The sequence below is a fragment of the Rattus norvegicus genome, chromosome 3 (genome assembly GCF_036323735.1).
Source record: "Rattus norvegicus strain BN/NHsdMcwi chromosome 3, GRCr8, whole genome shotgun sequence".
Lineage (NCBI taxonomy): Eukaryota > Metazoa > Chordata > Mammalia > Rodentia > Muridae > Rattus > Rattus norvegicus.
In genome coordinates, this window is record NC_086021.1 from 135,166,504 (window position 1) to 135,189,577 (window position 23,074).

At 50.7% G+C, this 23,074-nt stretch overlaps 1 protein-coding gene across 4 annotated transcripts in view; it reads right to left on the minus strand.

The window, feature by feature from the left end:
- The window catches only part of Kcnip3 (potassium voltage-gated channel interacting protein 3), a 65,701-nt gene that overhangs the window by 36,173 nt on the left and 6,454 nt on the right, over positions 1–23,074 (minus strand). For all 4 annotated transcript variants that reach the window (XR_010064691.1, XM_017592027.3, XM_039105819.2 and 1 more), the window contains 1 exon segment: positions 17,968–18,133. Coding sequence is in view for 3 of the 4 variants with exons in the window: in XM_017592027.3 (XP_017447516.1) it covers positions 17,968–18,133 (166 nt within the window). In the remaining variant the exon portion in view is untranslated.

Below are 23,074 nucleotides of genomic sequence, written 5' to 3' on the forward strand. Positions count from 1 at the left end.
ACAAACCTACAGCCCCTGCTTCTCACCAGCTTCACTTGGAACCCAGGTTTGTACAATGCTCACCATGTTGGTCTATGAATCTCTTTCAGTAAATTTCTGTTCCTTGGGTGAAGTTGGCTTTCCCATCTCTTTGATGGGTACAGGACATGGTAATGATCAGACAGACATCAGAGCCAGGGTGACCTCATCTTCGGCATTGGGAAAGGACTCCTTAATCCTGTCCCAATGCATCCATGCCTGTCCCAGAGTCCTGTAGAGTGTCAGGCTCAGTGTTAACCAGTACAGTGTTATTCTAACTCCCATGGATCCAGGCCAGAGCCCTGAGCACAAAAGACGCCCAGGAAGCTTCACTGGCTGGCTCAGAGCTAGCTTGTTGCCTCTGGCATTCATCCTAGTCACACATTGTCATCAATCCTCAGGATGATGACATTGACACAAAGTGCTCTCAAGTCCCAGCCTTGTGCTGATCTGTGAAGACGTCGAGGAGATAAGATTTGGTTGTTGGAACTGAAGCCGAGGACCCAGGGGTGTCTTGGGGAATTTCCATCCGGGATGCTCGCTGCCAGCATCTCCACCCCCGTGGTGTCCTCTGACTGCTCAGTGAGGTTTGCCTAGCACAGATGATGTCCTGCATCAGCTGGAGGCAGCAAACGAAACCTCAGGCTCTTACACATGGAGAAGATGTCAGGGAGCACACTGGGGGTCAGCAAGCCTTAGGAATGGTCCTCATCCCTGACCCTCAGGAGCTGAGGAACCTCAAACAGTATCCTGCCCTCTCTGAGCCCAAGGCAATATGGAACTTAGACAATAGTGGTAGTGGTGACAGCTCGTGTTTGGTTGCCTACTGTTTATACATTCCAGATGTAATCCTTGGAACTCATATACAAATTATCAGGTACCAGCCATGGCCTCTCTCACACCCGTCCTAGGACTTGCCCTAAGCTGGCTCCAGAAGCGTCAGGCTTGGATGATCATGCTCAGAGAGGTGCCTTGAAAATACCCAGCATCCCTCTCCCCACCTTTCCTCAGAGGGTAGGGGAGCAGCCAGTGGGACTTGCAAGGCCATTAGGAGACACTTCGTCAAATCTAGAGGGGAGGTAGTTTTAAATTCTTCTCCCCATCTAGAAAGACACAAGATTCCAGGATCTTACCTTAGCACACACATGTATTCCTTTACCAGATATTTGCTGGACTTTCCCCCTGTGTCTACCAGATATAGCCCTAAAAGTGGCAGATCCAGCCCTGATCTCAGAGGAATGATTCCACTGCAGAGGAGACTGACCATTAACCAATCACAACTGGAAATGGTTTGGTTGTGACAGAGAAGGAAGAAGGTGCTGTCCCAAACAGAGGGCTAGAGGAGGTTCGTCGAGGGAGCTGGGAGATTTCACAGTCAGGGTTGGCATAAAGGGGGTGGCAGGTGCATAGGACAAGGACACAGTGGGAGCAGGGGCATGCAGGGGATGGAGGTCTCTACTGTAGATCACAAAGGAAGAGCAGGACAAAAGCCAGGGGTTTCATACAGAGGTCCAAATGGCTTTATCTCCAGAGCCATGGAGCATTCAAGTTTGAGGCCTGCTTGCACTATGATGTGAAACACTGTTGCACCATGTGTGTTCTTAGGGGGCAGTCTGCATGCCTCAGAGTAACCCCATGGAAACAATCAGGCCCTAGGTTGTTCCAGAACCTGGCATCCTCAGCCATAGCCTATGTCCCTGCAGGAGCTGGAGAAATTTCAGTTCCTGTCTGTCTGTTTGTGGCCTCACCTGTAAAATCTACCTTATTTGAAAAGTAATTGAGAAAGATGACACTGACCTTTTACGCTTGTGTGCACACATGTACTTGCCTACCTTCAAATACAAGTACACATGTGAATTAGTACACATACAGACACACACACACACCACACACACACACAACAGACACACACACTCCATACAGCACACACACACTCCACACACACATACATACACACACATACAACACACACAACACACAGACACACACACTCCACACAGCACACACACACTCCACACACATACACACACACACACACACATGCATGCACACAAGTACCCCTTTCTTACTAAATTTCTTGGACAGTTCAATGAAGCACTCTTCTGTTTTTTTCTGAGTTCCCTCAATAGTGTGTGTGTGTGTGTGTGTGTGTGTGTGTGTGTGTGTGTGTGTGTGTGTGTGTGTGTGTTTTAGACAAGGGTTAAACTGCTTGACTTTCCTTCATGACTTTAGAATTCTATTGACTTAATTTTAAAGATTTGTTTTCCTTATATGGTACTTGCTTGAATGCATGTATGTGTGCCCGGTGACTGTGGAAGCCAGAAAATGGCAGTAGATACTCTGGAGCTAAATGTACAGATAGTTGTGACTGCCACGTGGGTGCTGGGAACCAAGCCCAGGTCCCCTGCCAGAGCAGCCAGTACTCTGAAGCATTGAGACACCTCTCCAGCTCTAACTTTGAATTTTTTGTGAGTAACTGTTGCTGTTGCTGCCTTGAGACAGACTCTGACTACATAGCACAGGCTGACTTTGAACCTTCTGTGTAGCTTGTGCTGACCCTGGACTGGTTGCTGACTTTTCTGTCTCGGCCTCATAAGTGTTGGGATTACAGATGTGGGCCACCACACCAGCATCTGCTGTCTGTTGTCACCTGCCCACATTTGAAGGCTGCAGCTGTCTCTGAGAGCTTTAGTGCTGGGTTTCCTGGTCACCTTTCAGTGTAAGCCCACTATGGGTTCACTATGTGGATCTTCTTCCCCATCCTGGCTACAGGGTGGGGGTGGGGCACCACTCACTCACTCTAGCTAGTCATTTGGTTCATCTTGTTTGGTGCACTTGCAGTGTTTCTTCCATGCAACTCCAACTCCCTTACCTAGTCCATGCCAAGGACCTGGAGCCAGTGCCTGTCACTCTCCTTCTCTGGATGGATGTGTGATACACACTCAGCACATGTGCGTGTGTTTGTGTGTAAATCTATATGTATATATGTATATACCATGTATATCTGTATATAATATATATCACATATATCTGTATATATGTGTGTGTCTGTGTGTATCTGTGTGTGACTATATGTGTGTCTGTGTGTGTCTCTTTGTGTGTATGTCTGTGTCTGTTTGTGTCTGTGTGTATGTCTGTGTGTGTGTCTCTATGTGTGTATGTGTGTCTATGTGTGTGTCTGTCTGTGTGTCTATCTGTTCATGTGTATGTCTGTGTGTGTGTTGTGTGTGTGTTTGTGTATATGTCTGTGTGTGTGGTGTGGTGTGTGTGTGTGGTGTGTGTATGTCTGTGTGTGTAATGTGTTTGTGTATATGTCTGTGTGTGTGTAGTGTGTGGTGTGTCTGTGTGTGGTATGTGGTGTGTGGTGTGTGTGTGTGTCTATGTGTGTGTGCTGTGTGGTGTGTGTGTCTGTCTATGTGTGTGTCTGTGTGTGTGGTGTGTGGTATCTGTCTGTGTGTGGTATGTGGTGTGTGGTGTGCGTGTGTCTATGTGTGTGTCTGTGTGTGTGTGTTGTGTGTGTGTGTCTGTGTGTGTGTGTTGTGTGTGTGTGTCTGTGTGTGTGGTGTGTGGTGTGTGGTGTGTGTGTGTGTTTGTGTGTGTGTGTGATCTTAGTGTTGGCTTTAGCTAGGCCCTGCCCCTTGGCTATAAAGATTTCGCACCCCCAGGTGCTCTGCAGGAAGCACTAAGAATCTTCCATGGCACCCACTACATTACCCTGCTGGCCCTGTCTGGACAGGGACACAGAGCTCCGAATGAAGCTATAGATGACCACTGGTTATCCTGATATAGGGGCACAGCTAGAGCACCGTGTTATTCCCAGGACCTTACCCTACATGGAGATGGGAACAACCCTTGGAAGGTTCCGGCAAGCATCACCCACTAGGAGAACAGCAACATGTACAGCCACAATGTCAATATTCCTTTGGTCTCCCCCCATTCACCCCGTAGTTGTGACAGGTGTGGTCTTTGAGCCTATTCAGCTTTCTGGTCACCTTAAGGTGCCCCATGTCTTCTTGCTACCCACAGCTGTTCAGAGCGCCCTCGGGAGCAGTGGCTAGAACTTCCTGTTGCTGGCTCTTCTGGCTTTGGCCCTGGAGCTCAATTACACTCAGCTTTCCTCCTGGCTTCAACACAGTGCAGGGACACCAGAACCCACCAGGTTCTGGGCCCTTCCCTAAAATGCCACAGCCAGGGTCAGGTCTGCAGGAGTGAAGAGGTGAGAACCCTGCAGGGAGGATGAGAGGGGACCAGGGTGGGTATTGAGGCCCTGAGTTGGCATTTTCAAGTTTGCGTTCAGAGACAATTAGGAGCTGAATTATTAAAGCGGCTCAAGGGAAGAGGCTGTTTTTAAGAAAGCATGACTAAGCAAGGCTATCTCACAGCTGCGCACAGGATCGAAGGCGATCAATGCCATAATGGCTGTAAATATTTACTCGGTAAAATGCGTGAGCCACCCACGTACTCTATACAGGGGTCTGTATCACACACCCCCCACCAAACTCACCAAATATGCACAGTTGCAGGCCCCTCCCCTCTCCCTACCTCCTCAGCAGCTAGACCAGTGCTGTGTGAGGGACCCTTACGATACAAGGACTCAAGTGCAGGGTCATGCACAGCTTGTGTGCAGTAGCCTGATGGAGCTGGATGGCGGGCAGATGGATGGATGGATGGATGGATGGATGGTTAATCCCCTTTGGCCACAGTCCTCACCTGTACAAGAGGCTTGTGATACCCACCTCAGGGCTTGTTAGTAAGCCCCGACATGCAGCAGCTCGAGCCATGCTGGCCTGTGGGCTGGCAGGGCCACAGGTGGAGACAGATACCTGGCACCCTGGTCTTATTCCAAGGCTTGAGCTTAATTAAAACAGAATCTACTTACATCACCACAGAGGGCTTCTCTCACCAGGAGTCCCCCGAGTATGAGGCAGCTTGTGTGTGCTGGCCTAAGACTCAGCCTTGGCCCAGGACCATGTGGTTACGACATGCTTATTGTGACCAGTCCTGGTTAGTTTTGGTTACCAACTGAACACTGCTCAGTCGCCTGTTAAGAGGGAACCGCAACTGAAGAATTTTTCTGACCAGAGCTGCCTGCAGAGCTATCTGAGAGAGACTGTCTAGACTGATCAGTGTGGAAGGCCCCAGTCCAACATGGACAGCACCATCCCTAGGTAGGTAGGCCTGGGCTCTCTAAGAAAGTCAGCAAACCAGTGAGCTAACTAGTGAGCAGCTTCCCTCCACAGTCCCTGCTTCAGTTCCTGTCCCGGCTTCCCTCAGTGATAGATTGTGACCTGGAAATGTAAGCTGAATAAACCCTTTCCTCGGGGGAAGGTTGGTTAGAATGTTTTATCACAGCAACAGAAAAGCAAACCAGGACGCGTGCCAAGTACCCTGGCTGACTGCTACGTCTTTCTTAACCCTCCCAGCAGCCAGTGAGTTCGGTGTGCCACCACTCTCCTTCCTTAAGGTGAGGAAACAGAGGTTGAGAGATGAAATTATTTGTCCAGGTCACTTGGGTACAGTTTAAGGCCTTTCCAACCCTTTCTAGAACCCCTTGAGCTAACCCCAGGACTATCTTCCCTACTCCCCTATCCTCCTTGGGGCTCCCCCATTGTTCTCAGAGGGAACCCTTCTCTAGTTCACATGGCTGAAGGTACATCTAAAGATTGGGCAGAAAGGGATCCTGACCTCCATCTATGTCTGCAAAGTTCTGCCCCACAGTAACCCCTGACTCCTGGTACTACGGGGCCCATACAGACCAGGTTGCCCCTGTGTCAGGCAGGATCTCCAAGGAGCCTTTTATCATGAGCTGACAGTGCTACCACAACACAGGCTGGAGGCATACTTACCACTGAGCCTGTGAAAATAGTGAACTGGAACGTGTGTGTGTGTGTGTGTGTGTGTGTGTGTGTGTGTGTGTGTCCAGCTTGCAACACATGCAGTGACATGCACAAGAGCATTCAAATACACACACAGAGTGCAAAGTTTGCACAGAGCTTTCCAGCCTCCCCACACACTCACCTCAGTTTCCTTGTGAGATCTGTGTTTAGAAATAGCTCAGCCACCCACTGTGCATCTCCCAGCAAGTGCTAAGTTGGAGCCCCAGTTCTTTACCTGACCCCGTTGGATTTCACAAGCTTGGGACACCAAGGCTGAGAGAACTGTGTAGAGAAAGAGCCCCATGCTTGGTGTTCCCACACATACACACCCAACCTCAGCATCTCACATCTGTGCAGCAGGTCTGAGGCAAACCCGAGGAGTTGGGAAAGGAGTGAATGGCGTCTGCTCTTATGTTTGGGCATTTCCCCAACACCAGCAACGCTTGCAGAGGGGAATAGGTAGGGACTTGAGATCCTCACAAAGGGTCAAGGGTAAGCTGTACCTAAGTCCTTGCTTGTGCCTTTCTCTTTCAAGAGGGTTGCAAAAGATGGAGAGCCTCTGTCTAGTACAACAACAAATTCCCCAAGCACAGTTGGTTCCCAAACATGTGTGGGTAAGAAAGCAACCTGTCTGGTGAGGACTAACAAAGGAAAGGCTTTTCTGGCTCCTTTGTCCTCAACCAGACTCAAGGTCTACTCTATGCCAGACTTGTGGAGTTGTATATAATGGTATATAATGCATGGGTGGGTGGACTGATGGATGAATGGATACATGGATGGGCGGATGTGTGGATAGATGGGTGGGTGGACACATGGCAGGAAAGATAGACAAACAGGTGGATGGATGGACAGATGGATGAGTGAATTGGACCAACATGTCCTCTCTTAAGCTCTCCCCATGGAAGGTGGTAGCATTGTTGGCTGCTGATGGCATGGGTGTGGGTACCAGTATCTGCCTGGCCCACAGCGAGCACACAGCTCACTCCCCCTCTGTGCTCACCCCCTCTCTCCAGCCACAGGAGGTGTTTAGGAGCCAGGCATCTCCCCATGCTGTTGATCAACCCCTGTGTGTTGAGGCCAGGAGACAATGGCTTCTTGGATCTCTATCTCACCCTCAGCCTGAGATTCTTTCCTGCTTTCAGACTGACACAGGCTGCTGCTGGCTGATGCCCTGGTTCCTGCAAATTCATTCTGTCACAGTGCCCTCTTGAAAGTTACAGGCCCTGTGGTGTGTTTGTGGGCTTTTGTCCCTGCTGACTAACCAGTGCATCTGCTGCGGCTGCCATCATCCATCCATCCAGCTGATTCCTGCCCTAGGTCCAGGGTTCTGCTCACTGCTTAGGTCTGAGGGCCATTTGCTGACTGTGGGAGTGCGGGACTGTGACTGTCACCAGCCTGACAACAACATCTTGTGCAACACCGCGTGCTGCAGAGGCTCGGTTTGTCTTCTGCAGTGCCTGGCCAGGAAGTGTCCCTTGATCTTGCCCAGCTGGCTGTCACTAAGCCAGTTTCTAGAACTCTCTTCAACCTTCCGGACCAGCTTTGGCTAAGCAAGGGTTTTGAGCTGTAGTCTCTGGGCTGTAAAAAGCCTTCACCATTTCCTTCCATGTTGGAAAAGTCCGTAAGAGTGACTTCGTTGTTAAAACTATTTTTTGAGTCTAGTGTGGTGGTGGCTCCCCTTTAATCCCAGTACTTAGGAGGCAGAGGCAAGTTTATCTTTGTGAGTTTGAGGCTAGCCTGGTCTACATAGTGAGTTCCAGGTCGGCCAGAGATTCATAATAGAGAGAAAAATTAAAAAATTAAAAACAAACAACCCCCCAACTAACCACAGCCTTCCACATTATTTCCAAAGAGCAAGAGGCAAACCTTTGGAAAGGGGATGCAATTAGTTCTCTACTGAAGGACACTCACTGTTCCCTGGTCCTCACTTTGCCTCAGAGACACCTTGGTCCATGGTATGAAGGTCAGGAGCTGTGGTCTGTGTGTCCACAGAAAGATTTGTAAATGCAGATTTTCCTGTGCCCCCACCCAGACCCTTTTAACTCTATTCCCTCTCTGTCACCTGAGCCTGCCCAGTTATTCACACTGAAATGAGGAAATACTGCAAAAGGAGGCCTTCAAAGGCAACATCCTTCGAGGAGACCCACCCACTCCCGCTGAAGCCTCTGGAGTAGCAGAAGATGAGGCCACTGCCGTTCTTAGGAACACGGAGTCCTAACTACTAGAGTAGTTATTTCATAGACAGTTAGGGGTGGGCTGCCAACTGGAAGAGGTACTTTGTTCTTGGTTTGGCTCAGGGAATCAGGAACCAAGATGAATTCTGAGAGAGAGCTAGCGGCCCATAAATGCCTGATCCTGTGCCTTTAATCCTCAAAGGTGTGAAGTGGATGGATGTGTCAGAAATTAACAGACTATGTAAGACCTGCCCTAAAAGGTTAAAATGGTCCATGAGGCCTGCTGCCCCAGCCTCTTCCGCCCCCTGGTGGGCAGATGGAGAAATGCCCATTAAGTGAGCTGCTTTGGCAGGTGTTGGGGTGGGGAGAGGCTTGGGACAGATCGTCCAGGGTGTGGGAGAAGGATGGACAGAGAGGTTGGAAAGGCTTAGGGGCACTTTCCTGAGAGGTGCCTAGGCTCCACTGTCCATGAGCTTCTGTCTAGGGATAGTAAGTGCAGCCACCTCCTCTGCCTTTCCCCAGAGCAGCCCCAAATGTGTTCTTTCTCCATTCTGGAACACTTGAAAATTGCTCCTGTCTCCATCTCCTACCGTCTCAAAACATCTTCCAAACCTTCCACCGCGGAGGCAGAGACCGGCGCCGCTTAAAACTGTATACACTCGGGGAGAGCCTGGGTCTGGGAAGCATTTAACACACCCGTGTAGAGAATCCCAGCCTACGCATCAGTCAGCGCTCCAGCGTGCCCCTCCCCCTCTCCCCTTTCTCTGACTTACAGAGGAAGGAGCCAGAATGGGCAGAGGTTGGGGCAGAGAGGAATTTGGACCACTGTAGCTTTATCAGCAGAAAACTCACCTCTCTGAAGAAAGATGGCTACGCTGCTTGTGGCGGGATTTAATGGGGGTCACCTCATTAGAAAAAACCTGGGAAAGGTTTGTCAGGTACACAGAACAATGGCGGAGCACAGGACCTTCTAGAATTCAGTCAACAGCAGCTAGGGACAGTGCTACCAGGAGGTGAGAGGTGCGAGGTGAGAGGTCAGCCTTCCCTGTGGGGGTCTGGAAGCTATAACACACACAACCCCCCAGGCCTTGTGCCTGGTCAAATGGAATGGGGAGAAATCACAATTGGTTGACTTTGAAAACTCATCCTCTCCGTTCTCGGTCCCAAACAAGGACACTAACCTGATTGACACACAGAAGAAACCTCAGCTCAGTGTTACAAAGTCATGCCCCATTATTGCTTGCCCAGCCACTGCTGTGGGGGGTCACAAAGAGCATGTTGTGTCCATTTGACGCATGAATAAACTGAGGGACTTGCTCAATGTCCAGCACCGGTACAGAACAGAGCCAGTCCAGGAGCCCGCTCGACAAGGTAAAAGCAGAAAGCCATCCGTGGAGTGGCTCCCTTCACACACACCCGACATGACATCGCAATGACCTCATTTTTATAACAACTTCATCTTATAGATGAGGAAACGGATGTGGTGAGAGGCTGGAGGTTGGCCTGGCAGATGGGCCTCTGTTTATAAGAATCACCTGACTTGCCAGGGAGAACTGGGTGGTGCTATGACTGGTACCCAGATGCACATGTCTAAGAGGCTCTGTCTTTTCTCTGCTAGAGAAGATGCCCTGTGGATGATCCCTAGTGACCCTGGTCTGTTTCCCATTATTTGGGTATAACTGAGCCATCTTGTTTGTGCCCTGTGTGTTCTAAGCTCTCCCTGGGTTTCATTCAGGTCAGATGGGCTCTGTGACAAAGGTAGAGAGGGTCCCTGCTGCCTTAGCTAACAGCCCTCCTGGCCTCTGTGGGTCCCTGCTGCCTTGAGGGGCTCTAAGATGAGACCCATGCACAGGACTCTCTCTCACTCTCTGGACTCTGTATCTTTCCCCATGAGCTTCAGCTGAAGTCCAAAGAAGAAACAAAGGTATGACTCTAGGTCACACTAAGGGACTGGGGTAGCCTTGCTCTGTGACCTCCTTACAGCCTAGAAGAGTATCTTGGGAGAGGCCTTGAGCTCTGTCCTCCCCATCTAAACCCTTCAGTGACCTGAGGGGAACTTGGGGATGTGAGACCAGGGTGAGGGGTCTGACCCACACCTGACACAGGGTCAAGGCAATGGCCATGGTTCCCCTGGTGTTCATGGATATAGCCTGGATGCCTGCTACCACTCTGGAGCCAGCGAGCATGCTCTGCAGAGTCCTTGTGCACCTGGGGAAAGACCCAGGATCCATCCTCCAAGATCTTCTCAGTCCCGTCTTACCGTTTTCTCATCTGGTGTTTTATGCTGCTGTTATTTCACAGATTTGGAAATGGGCAAATACATGGCAATTTTAAGCCTTTCTTCTTATACATGCTCTTTGTGGGCTGGTGGGGTGTCTCTGTGGGTAAAGGTACTTGCCAAATGAGTCTGGCTTCCTGAATTTTATCACTGTGTATCACCCATGTGGAGGTGGAAGGAGGGAACAGACTCCAAAGAGTGGTCCTCTGGTCCTCTATGCCCAAGCTACAAGCCTGTGCACGCACACACCGCTGCCGCTGACACAGCCATCACCACCACTGCCACCACCACTGCTACCACCACTACCACCACCACCACCACCACCACCACCACCACCACCACCAACAACAACAACAACAACAACAACAACAACAACAACAAGAACGTGCTATCTGCTAACTGATGGCTCTTAGGCGTGCCTGGCTCTCCTGTGGATGCTCCACACTAGGCATGACAGGCTCCACCCCAAAGAGAGGTTGACAGCTCCAGTCTGGCTTGCTTACTGCTTAGCATGTCACCCCCTGGGTCCTTGACAGCTCCCCGAAGCAGAAGGCTGCTTTGTGTGTCACAGGCCTCTGAGGGCTTATCTTTGTTTTGTAGATTTAATCACAAGTCTCTTTGGGGAATCATGTGACTGCTTTAGCTTAGGTCCTTTTCCTCCAATAAGAAGATAGGAAAAAGAGTCCAGGGGGTCCTGAGCTTCAAGGTCTGAGGCTCACCCAGTTCTCAGATCCCCATCTGCAAGATCCTCTGACCCCCTTTCCAGGTAGGAAGTGCCCCTGCCAGCCAGCAGGCCCTGCCAAGCTTGGGTGAGAGGCAGAGAAGCAACACAGAAACAGCCACTGTGAAGCTCCCCGCATCCCACCTCCAGGCCGGATCTAGGCTCCCTGTCAAGTCTTCCGGTTGAGCGGGCTTCTGAAGAATTGAAGAAGGCTGTCATTGATAGATAGCCTCTATACACAGTCTCAATACACACTGGCCCCCTTTCCTCTGCTTCCTCTGTATGGGTTCTGATGGAAGGGGGAGGGAGAGAGGGAGCTGGGGAGCAGTAAGGATGGGGGAGCCCACATGTGCGAGGCAGGGAGGGCTCTCTAGAGCAGTTAGGCAGGCTTGGGTTCATATCCAATCTGAAGATAAGGATCCTGGCCACCCATCTCTTTCCAGACTTATGAGTCCGGGAGCCTTGGCTTGGCCATCTGAGGGCCAGGGTTCCCTATGGGAATGCACAAAGCTCAGACACTTATCCTTCTCCCAAGCCCCTTTATCTACGTCCCACCCCAAAGGGAGGAGGAGGAGTCACAGACCCCAGCCCCAAATGACGTCTTGCAGCACCTGGTACCCCTGTCTTAGCAAGGCACCCCTCACCTCGAGCCAGATTCCCGGAGATGAAGCGGAAGAAGAAGCTGATGATGTCTCCCAGGTGCTTCTTACAGCCATGCTGACACTCCTGCAGTCTCGGGTAGCAGCCCTCACCACACCCCGACATGGTGCTGCCCAGGTCCTGGTTCTGTCCCGGCCTTTCCAAACCCTAGCTCAGCACCCTTCTTCAGGCAGGACCTGCCCTCTCCACACTGGCTTCTAGCTTGCTTCTCTTTCAAATCTCTCTCAGTGTCTTTCTTGGTCTTAACCTATCTCCTGGCCTTTTTTTTTTTCTAGGTCCTGCTCTTAGGAAATCACCAAAGACTAACAGCCCTTCAGCCCAGGATCTGCTATATCTCCCTGATCCTGCCTGGTACCTGCATTTATCTCCTCAACCTCCAGGACCTGGGAGCTCACTGCTCCCCAAATAAATGTCAGCAGCTGTAAAAAGCCTGGTTGGGGGTGGGCATTGCTCTCACTTCAGGAGAAGGTGGCGCCCAGTGTGACTTGCAACTCAGGGTGTGAACCCTACAGATCCAGGGACTTCCCATAGCCTGTTCCCACACTGCCCCAGGCTTCAGCCTCTTGACTCCTGGCTTCTACTTATTACCCAGAGCCCCACCCTACCTGAGTGTCTGAGAAGTAACAAACAGAGAAAGGAAGTGGTCTCTCTCATGAGGACAAGAGACAACGGAGAGCATGCTGGAGCAGGAACCACTGACTCCCCACTCCCTTTACTGGACACTTGGTAAATGCCAGACAGCTTGCCGAGGTCCTCTGGCTACCAACGAGGCACTCAGTCTTCTCTCTCCTTTTCTTGTAGACACCAGGATTTGTCAGAGGGAGGACTATGTTCAGTAGGAAGCTGCTATTCTAGGGCTAGGGATGTAGCAGTCAGTAGAACCCTCACCTGACATGCATGAACCCCCAGCAACTCCCAGAAAAAAGTTATGGCTAACACCTTTAATCCTGTTTGTTACACAGGGATTGGAGACAAAAGGGTCAGAAGTTCAAGGTCAGCCCCAGCTACATAGCAAGTTTGAGGCCAACCCAGAATATTTGAGAGCCTGACTTGAAGCAAAACAGAAAAATAACAGTGCCATTCTCCCAAGTTTCTTGCAGTGAGTGTGGCTTAGTTCTGGCTGGTGAAATGTAAACAGCTTTCTAGAACTTTCTGTGCTTGTTTTGCCTTACTGACACCGTCAGCCACACTTTTCTCCCATGCGTCCTTTCCTTTCTTTTGCCTAGAATGATGCCAGAATGGCTAGAGCTGAAGTAACAACCACTTTGCAATTGGGCCAAAGAAAGGGCTAACCACTTTGCAAATAAGAAGAAAATGACTAAAGAACAGAGTTTGCAATCCTTTTGCAGTCACTTCCTAACTCAAATGGAGTCACTGTTGCTCAGAGCGTCTGTTACATGCACAGATCGGAGAGTCAAAATGCCTCTTCTAAAGCAGAAGCTGAACTTGTGTGCACTGTACACTCCATCAGGTGAAGAAACCGCAGGGTTTAGTGACACTTGCCATGTACCTGGTCCTGTACGCTCTGAGCTATTTACTGAGTACACACAAAGGCTGTACAGCAGGGCCGGCAGGCAGCACAGGCCTTGTGTCTACTAACCCAGGGTGTGCAGCAACAGTAGAGAATGTGTCTAAGACAGGTTGTGACACCCTCCCCGTCTATGCAGGCCTGGACAAGAGAACCACACGCGCTCAAGTTTCCAGAAAACTCTTTTCTTTGGCAATATTCTCTTTTCCTTTGCATACAGCAAGTCGCAGGCTACTGAGCTATTAGGAGATAGATTGAAGTTTGTTGGTGTCAGGGATCTGTGAGCCCTGAGCTACCCTTCCCCCAACCCCCTCCCCAGGAACTGAGAATCTATTGCTGGCCTCAGGCCTAGTAGATTGTGTGTGTGTGTCTCTATCACCAGGTCTGTCCATGTGGTTGGGATCTAAGCCAGGGTGTGGGGTGGATAGGTAGGCAGGCAACTCAGCCCTTGCTGCTCTGTCCTCCCTTTGGATCACACTGGTTTCTGTTTGAGGGAAATCGCATGTGCCTGACAGGGTGGCGGGAAAGGTGACACTAAGCTGTGAGGCACCTTAGGGCAAGGGCAGTGGAAGGAACATCTTCCCCATCCTTGAGGCAGGGAGAGGAGAATGTTGTACCCAGCTGCTTCTCCTGCAGCCTGGGAGGAGTTGTGGCCTGAGGGAACTTTTCCCATTGATCATGGCCTGTGGTTAACCATGGGGTCAGGTGTCAGGGAGGTGGAAGGGGGACATGGTCAGAGAAGGACCTATCTGGGGTATGAATCCTTTCTAAATGCTTTTGAGAGGGTGCCAGGACTGGGCAGGTGCCTGACAGCCCAGGAGCCAGGTGGCCTCTCCTCTTAGCCATGGCAACACCTGCCCATAAACAAAGTACCATTTATCCTATTGACTTACATTACTCAGCATTCAAGCGGAGAGCCTCCCTTTCTTGGCTGCCCTGACCACATGTTGTAATGAGCACAGTTAACCAGCAGGTGGCAGCCAAGCTCAGCTGTATCCTTCAATTGCAGACAAGGGGCCATTAAGCCTCATTGGGATTGACTAGCCCCTGGTTTCAGACCCTCCAGCCCTTTCGCTGCTGTGCACACGCTCAGAGGTCACATATATCACTGTCATTAACCAAAGGGCTTGTTCCACATCCTGCTATTCTTCCCCTCGCCCCATTCCGGAACAGGAGAGACGCCTATTAAAGACGGAGGTTTGGAAGCAGCTGCAAGATTCAGTCACAATCAAACACAGGTCACAGTACTAAACGCGATCTACCTCTCTGTTCAGAAGGTGACCCAGGGACCAGGTGAACCCAGGAGGTGGTCCTTCAAGCACCCTACCCACTCAGCGCAGTGGAAAGGAACATCTTTCCCATCCTTGCGGCAGGGAGAGGAGAATGTTGTGCCCAGCTGCTTTGGGTTCATTTGAGAGAATTTAGACTCTAGAGGTAGAAGCCCTAAGAGGAGACATCCAAGGGGCTGTTGCCCCAAAGCCTAAGATGGTCACCTGGCCCCTTTGGGCTGCCCTTGTCAGTTAGTAAGGGTCAGTTGATAAGAGACAGGTAGGTATAGTTGGTCCTAGGGGTAGCTTACAGAGCGACACAGAGCATGGAGGAGGACAGTGTCTCAGCTTGGTGGTATCTCTGGGAATCCTAGAACACTCATCAACGGGGACTACAGTAGCTCCCTAGGCAGGGCCACAGACATTGTAGACCTCTAAGGAGTGAAGGCTTGGTTTGCTTTGTTGAGAAGTCTGCACTCTGGAGTGGATTAAAGAAGGCCACTCCAGGCTGCAGCTTGAGGCACAGGGAGTCCATAGGTCCTTTCTTGAATCGGAACTGACCCTGTGACTTGAATGGCTGATTAGCCTGTGGGCCTGCACTTCGGGAGGGCTGAGAGTACAACCTTGGCTCCATGAATGGTGCCGTTGTGTGACTCGGAAGCGAGAGCTGCGCAGTGTGACAGCGGGGATGTAGGCTTTGTCACATTGTGGCTCCCTGCTCCTCCAGAGTTTCTGTGACTTTCCCCAGACCCAGGGTCTCTGCCTTTTGCTTAACTCAGGCAGCCAGGACCCCAGGCCATTTGGGGAGGATTTAGTCTAACTTAGATAATTGAAGAAACCCAAATCTCACAGACTTCCTGGGGAGGCCAGACTCGAGAAGCAGGTCTGTCCAGTTGGCGGCGTGGCTACAGCTGAAACACGCCTCCCTCTGAAGGCATTCTGCCAGGAAGGGCCACCCACAGAGGAGTCCAGAGTCACAGCTCCTGGCACACTGAGAGGTCCCTAGGGTCCTGGGCTGAGAACGGCTGCTTCTGGGTGGGGAGTCGAGCTGCCTGACCTACCCTCTGGACCCATGCATCTTAGAGACCCTGCTGGTGTGCTCCTGTTAATGCCCAGGGCACAGACACAACTGGACTAGTCCTTACACACACACACACACACACACACACACACACACACACACACACCTTGAGGTCCCTGAGTCATGCCCATTCTGTGTTGAGGTCCCAATTCACCTAAGTCTTGGGGACATTGTGCTGGGCTTTGACCTCCACTTAGCAATCCCTGACACCTGTTTTTCTGATTCTACAACTGAATGGAAAAACCCCAACAAGGGCAGCGTCTGGGCTGCTGGACTGCACGGGCACCCAGTGCTCAGGATACCGTGGCAGGCCTCACTGGAGTCCCCTGAATGGTGCTTATTGTTCTGTGCACCCAGAGCCTGAGAAGCAGACTCATCAACCACAGTGTGGCATTTCACATGCACACAAAATTGCCAGTGTGTCCACACCAATGCAGTCCTCCTTACGGGACATAGATGGATGTGTTTGGACTGCCTTGCCCAAGCTCAGGAGCTCACCCAGGGGGATCAGAGTGTGTGGAATCTCTACTCTGACTTCTGTGGGGCCCCCGCCTGAAAGGTGAAAAGTACTTCTGGGCCCCAATCTGGGGAACTGGACAAGGCATTTAATCTTTTATTTACTTAGTACCTGTGGACTCTGAAGTAAAATGAAGTAAAGGAGAGGGTATTGGTTCTAGCTCCTTATTCACGCAGCTTTACACAGCTTGCTTCCCATCAGCCATACCTCCTCTCAGTGTATGGCAACTTCTGATAAACATGCCCGTCCATGTACATACAGGCTGGGCTGGGTTGCTCCATGTTATCCTGGCCTTACCCTGTACTGTGTACCGCTGAAGGGAGCGACTGGGAAAAGGCGCTGTCTTCTAAGAAGCCACCCTGAATGGGGTGTGACCCTGCTTGCTCTCAGGCTCTCCACCCAGTGCCATCACAAGGGTACAGTTCCATCCAGAGCCACTACCGCCCAGCAAATCGGCTTTCGGGACAGAGCAGGGTTTATGGAGGGAAACAGAGGGCTTGGCTGTAGCTGTTTTATTCTGCCTGTCCAGGAAAACTCACGATGACAGACACGAGAGAGGTGAGACTCTGAGTTTGAAGGGGACAGAAAGCTGAGCTATCTTGGGTGGGTGGAGCTGAGTCCCCTTGGACACACCCAGAGGCCACACCAGAGTACCACAGCTCTTGGAGTCCACTCTGGTGCAAATCACACACGTTCCGTCGCCTGCAAGACCTTAAAACAGCTGGGGCCTCAGGAGGGCTCCCCACATGTACTAGTGCTTCTATGGGAAAGGTTCAGAGACACATGTCAGCTAAGAGTGACATTAGTTCACAAGGGGCGGGGCTCTTGTGGAACAGAATCAAGCTAACAGCAAGTCAGGGTTGGCTTTGCCGATAAAGATGAGGTCTTAGGATGCAGCAGCCTTGTCCCTTCACACACATGCACAGGCCACTGTGCTTGCTCTCTCTCCTCCACTCAGGAGCACCAGCCAACCTGGGAGGCTAGGAGCACTGAGTGTGTCCATTGTCCGACAAGGAGGCTGAGGCTCCCTGGAGATCACACAACAAGAGTTTGTGGTTTAAGAAAACGCACAAAGCAGGTCTCCGGGCCGAGCATGTACCTCGTTCCCGTGACAAATTCTCATACATGCCTCTATACCATCAAAAACATATGTGGTATGGGGAGGGACCTTGCGGCCGATCCTGGAATGCTGGTGTGGAATTGCACTTCCACATGCATGGCATATGCACGTGGGTGTATGCACTCTCACATGCAAAGGTGTGAGTGTGTATGTGTGAGAGAGTGTGTATGTGTGCAGGGGCTCTGTGAGGTTATCTCTGCATTTTCTGTACTACTGTTCCTCATAAATCCCCCCCCCCCCCAAATAACTGTAGATAAGCACGGTTATTGCTGCTGGCCTCACTCCCATGCTACACACATTCCACAATGCCAGCCTCAGTCTCTGGGCACATGGGACAAGAACCAGGAAGTACTAGATCTGCCCTGTGGGGTAGGTACAGGGCCCTTTTTTGTTGAGGACTATGAAAGATCCATGAGATGTTCAAAATAGCTCTGCGGGTGAGTGCTGGGTGAGGGAGCACCTAGCTCCAGCCTGTTTCTATCTCCCAGCTACTCTCTCAAAACCTGCATATGGTCCCAGTTTGCTGTCTCCTTGTCCTGCACTCCCGTCCTGTACTAGAGCTTGGGTTTCTGTGTGGAACAGGCATCAGTGAAGGGAGAGTGGGAATGAGTGGAGACAAGTTTCCCAACAGAGTAGAAGGCAGTGTGGTCCAAGATGGCCTCTGTGACCTCAGGAATGACAAAGCCCAGTGTGACCGTCTCTGGACCCCAGTCACTCTTGTCCTACCTGAGCCTTGTGGGGCAGCACTGGACAGGATCCACTTGATTAAGCAGCAACGCATCAGGGCCTGGCGGGTGAACCGTGGCCTCTGCCACTTGATGCCTTCCCTCTTGCTCAGCGGTATGCGCCCAGGGTCTCCCAGGAGGCTGCCATCCGATGCCTTCATTGCTTCCTGCAGAGGGAGTGGAGGGAGGAGGCTTCCTAAGCACAGGCTCACAGGAGGGACCTCCAGAAGGTCCTATGGGCCACTCTGATGTCCTGGGTGAGGGCAGTCCTAACTCTATCAGGAACCTGCAAGCTGCAGCAGTGCTGGCTGCAAGACCCCCTCCAGTCTCACCCCCGAGCCCTGCTGCTCCCACCATACCTCGCAGTTTTTTTCTGTCCTGCACTCAGGCTCTTACATAGGGCAGGGCCCCAAAAGAAGGGTTCCAGGGAAGCAAGGCCACAAGTGAGCCCTGCCTTGTTCATCCCAAGCTGCCCACCCCCTCACCAGCATGGCTGACAGAGCTGAATAGCTCCTTAAAGAACTCACTGAAGCCTAGAGAAGAGAAGAAAGAGGGTTCACATGGGGGATACCTACTGTGAGGTAAGTGCACTTCCTTCCTCCCGGTAAGGTAAGGGCCTTGCTTGGCCTTGACTGGAAGTGAGCCTGACTGTGGATGAAAACCCGTGTGACCACAAAAAGAAGCCTGCCCTGCCTGTGTCCGTCTGGCCAGCTAATTAGGGGAAGCTGGAAAAGCAGGTGTTGAGAGACAGTGGGACCTAGATTTGAGTAGGTATGAATCAGAAAAGGTCAACCTGGAGCCACTGTGGAGGATTCGGAGCAGAGAGATTTGTTTGCCTAGGGCAATACTGGCCTTCAAGCCTGTCCATCAAAGTGTCTGTCATCATTAGTCCCTAGTGGTGGCAGGGTAGCTCATGGTTGGGTAGGCTGCAGACAGCCATGACAGCCCCTCTGGGTTTCTGGTTTGCTTCATCTGTGTTCTGTCTCCCACTAGCACAGCGATGGAACCGGTAGATCTTGGCTCACTGTTGTGCCCTCATACTCTCAGCAACAACCCCTACATTCTTTCCCTTCTGCAAGGCTCATGAAGGGATGCCAGGGATATGGAAGGAGGCAGCTCCCTACACGGATTGTGCACATGCATCTGCATACTTGAACACACGTGCATACACTGACGACCCCCCCCCCCCGCCACAGGCACATGCTCCCACATACCCTGCCCTGGCTGGGTCAGAGGCACCTTCTACATTATCATGCATCTCATTCAGGAAAGGAACCGCCTTGATGGATAAAATCTGTATATTGATCAAGGAGTAGGGGGCAGGGTGATACTCCATCATCTCGTGAATTCACTGATGAAGACTCTACACTTGGGGAGGGGAGCAGAAGCTGGGATGGACCTCAGAACTTCAACACCATTAGCAGGGGCCCTTCACTAGAAGCCCACCCCATCCACTAGTAGATTTTGTCTCAAACCCTAGGCAGATGTGGAGGACCCTGTGATCCCCCAGGGCAGGCTGAGACCCCCTAGTGCATGCTACACATTATCTTTTTTTTTTTGCAATTTTACTTCTTTATTTTCTTTTTCTTTTTCTTTATTTTTTTTGTTAAGTTACTTGAGTATTTCTTATTTACATTTCGAATGTTATTCCCTTTCCCGGTTTCTGGGCCAACATCCCCCTAACCCCTCCCCCTCCCTTCTTTATGGGTGTTCCCCTCCCCATCCTCCCCCCATTACCGCCCTCCCCCCAACAGTCACATTCACTGGGGGTTCAGTCTTAGCAGGACCAAGGGATTCCCCTTCCACTGGTGCTCTTACTAGGATATTCATTGCTACCTATGAGGTCAGAGTCCAGGGTCAGTCCATGCATAGCCTTTGGGTAGTGGCTTAGTCCCTGGAAGCTCTAGTTGCTTGGCATTGTTGTTCATAAGGGGTCTCGAGCCCCTTCAAGCTCTTCCAGTCCTTTCTCTGATTCCTTCAACGGGGGGTCCTATTCTCAGTTCAGTGGTTTGCTGCTGGCATTCGCCTCTGTGTTTGCTGTATTCTGGCTGTGTCTCTCAGGAGCGATCTACATCCGGCTCCTGACGGCCTGCACTTCTTTGCTTCATCCATCTTGTCTAATTGGATGGCTGTATATGTATGGGCCACATGTGGGGCAGGCTCTGAATGGGTATTCCTTCTGTGTCTGTTTTAATCTTTGCCTCTCTATGCTACACATTATCTTGTCACAATCCTATGGGGTAGGTCACACCACCTTTCTATAGGTAAGGAAACGGAGTCTCTGAGGAGTGTGGGGAGGTGTCACACTGTGGTGTGGCACTGACTCCAAGGTTCAGATAATCTTAACCACAGGCTTCCAAAGTGACTGTTCATGGAGCCAGGTCCCTGGAGAGATTTCAGAAGGTGGGTGTTGGGGGTCCCTTAACCAGATCTACAATCTCCCAGAGTAATTGTTATGAGTGCCCTGGGACAAAGGGTCCTAGTGCCATTTTTCTCCCTGGTAGAGAGTCAGGGTGATAGCTAGGCACCTGCACTGGCTTCCTCTACCTAGCTGAGTGGCCAGAGTTCTCAATTTGAGCCCCTCAAGACAAGTGCTGTGATAGTTTCCCTTCCTGAGGTAGGAAGCTCTGAAGAGAAAGAAGGGCAGAGTAAAGGGAGCCTGTCCCTGATCCCACAGAAGAGTCAAGCCTGTGGCCTGGGCCCATCCCACGAGGGAGGCAGGAGCAGAGATGGGTGAGTGCGGTCATCTTCATGAATATTTGACACTTGTCTGTCTGGGAGAGGGTCTGATTGAGCTGCCAAGGAATGTTAAATGGCTCTCCTGACACTCTCTTCTTGCCTCCCAGGCTCAAAGGCTTTGAGGGGAGGGAGGTGACCCCATTGCCCCCTCACTCTTATAGGCTCCGTGGGGGGAGGTGACAAAGTGAGGGCTGCTGGGTCACTGAGGACAGTGGATCAGACATTAAACATCCATTTGCCCCTGCTGGGAGTCCCTGTCACTTTGTAAATCAAACCATGTCATGTGCCTGCCCCCAGCTCACTGTGCTCCACTTAGGCCGCCTCTCTCCACAGCACTGCCTAAGTATTGGGTATCATTTGATCCCAGCACTGGGTGCTTGTCCCCAGGATGCTCAAGGCCACACTCAGGTGTCAGACCCCTGAAGCACTGCTCTAACTAGGTCATTCCTTTGTGCCTCCACCTCAGCCTCTGTGGCTCCAGCACCTGGCAGTATGGAGTATAGCTGATTATTCTGCCTTCTCAGTTCACTCCAGAATGTCACTCCGAGACTACTAGTGTGAGTGTGCGTGCGTGCGTGCGTGCGTGCGTGCATGCGTGTGTGTGTGTGTGTGTGTGTGTGTGTCTGTGTGTGTCTGTATGCGTGTGCGTGTGTGTGTGTAAATTGCTTGCTCTATCATAGAACCTGGCACCTAGGAGCCCTTAATTTTTCAAACTCTATGGTAAAAGGATAATCCATCCAGAAGAAAGATGCACAGACATGTCACCAAAGGGAACAGAGATGGCATGTAAACACCTGGGAAAATGCCATCTTCTGTCATCACGGAAATGTCCATTGACAACCACCATGAGAGCCAGGAAGATGGTTCAGCGGATAAAGTGCCTAATGTCTTAACTTTAATTTCTAGAACCTACACAAAAGTGGACTTCACAAAGGTGGTGAGAATGGGCTCAAAAAAACTGATCTCTGTACCCCCCCCACACACAAATACATTTTTTTCTTTTTCTTTTTCTTTTCTTTTCTTTTTTTTTTTTTTCAGAGCTGGGGACTGAACCCAGGGCCTTGCACTTGCTAGGCAAGCGCTCTACCACTGAGCTAAATCCCCAACCCACAAATACATTTTTAAAGAAAGTCACCATGAAGGGGTTGAAGAGATGGCTCAGTGGTTAAGAGCAGTGGCTGCTCTTCCAGAGGACCCAGGTTCAATTCCTAGCACCTGTATGGCAGCTCACAATTTTCTGTAACTTCTGTTCCAAATGATCTGAAACCCTTATACAGAAATATGTAGGCAAAACACTAGTGTATATAAAATGAAAATAAATAATTTGAAAGAAAGAAAGAATGCCACCACGAGAAACACTTTGTGCCTGAAATAAAAACTAAAACGAATGCAGTACAGACAGGGACCCTGGGCTATTTCCAACTGGTCCCTGGGAACACTGAGTACTTTAGCCACTCAGAAGAACAGCTCGGCAGGTCCTTAGCAAACAGAACACAGAGCTAACACGTAACCAGGCAATATCAGCCTTGGGTGTTTGTCCCAGGTGGTTGAAAATGTATGTTCAAACAAAAACTTACTACTGAATATTCATGGTAGTTTTATCTGTAAGAACCCCAAACTGGAAACAGCCAGATGTCCCAGAGTGGCGAACCTGAGAGTGGTAGAGAAGGTTGTCTCAGAAATTCTCACCCATGAGAAGGGAGGACCTGCACTCTTGTCACAACTTGAAGAGTCAGAATTAAGCAGAATGAAAAAGCCAGTCCTGAAAGGTCACATGCCACGTGAGTCTATTTACATAGCAGTTTGAAATGACAGCACATTAGCAATGGAGAACAGATTAAAAGGCCAAGAATTGGGTGGGGGAAGGGCAGAGGGACGAGAAAGGTGTGGTTATGAAAGGTTGATAAGAAGGACCTTTTGGGGACAGAGCTATTGTGTATCTTGATGGTAGTGGCGGATACACAAATTAGAGCTGACAATATTTCAATGGCCAACACACACACACACACACACACACACACACACACACACACACACACACACACACTCAAGTCATTGCGGCAACTTGTGTGAGATTGGTGGCAGCATCAGTGTTTGTGTCGTGGGGCTGAGATTGTACTGGTTGGGCTTTGTTTTTAAACAGGGTCTAGTTATTTAGAGCTGGTTAGCCTGAAATTCAGAGAGAGTCACCTGACGCCGCCTCTTGAGTGCTGCCACTGCTTCTTGAGTTCAAGGACTAAGGCCTACGCTGTATACCCAGCTTGTACTAGGATTTTGGGGTTTTTTTTTGTTTTGTTTTGGTTTTGGTGTTTTTGTCTGTCTGTCTGAGTCAGGGTCTACTATATCCCAGGGTGGCATCAAATTCAGTT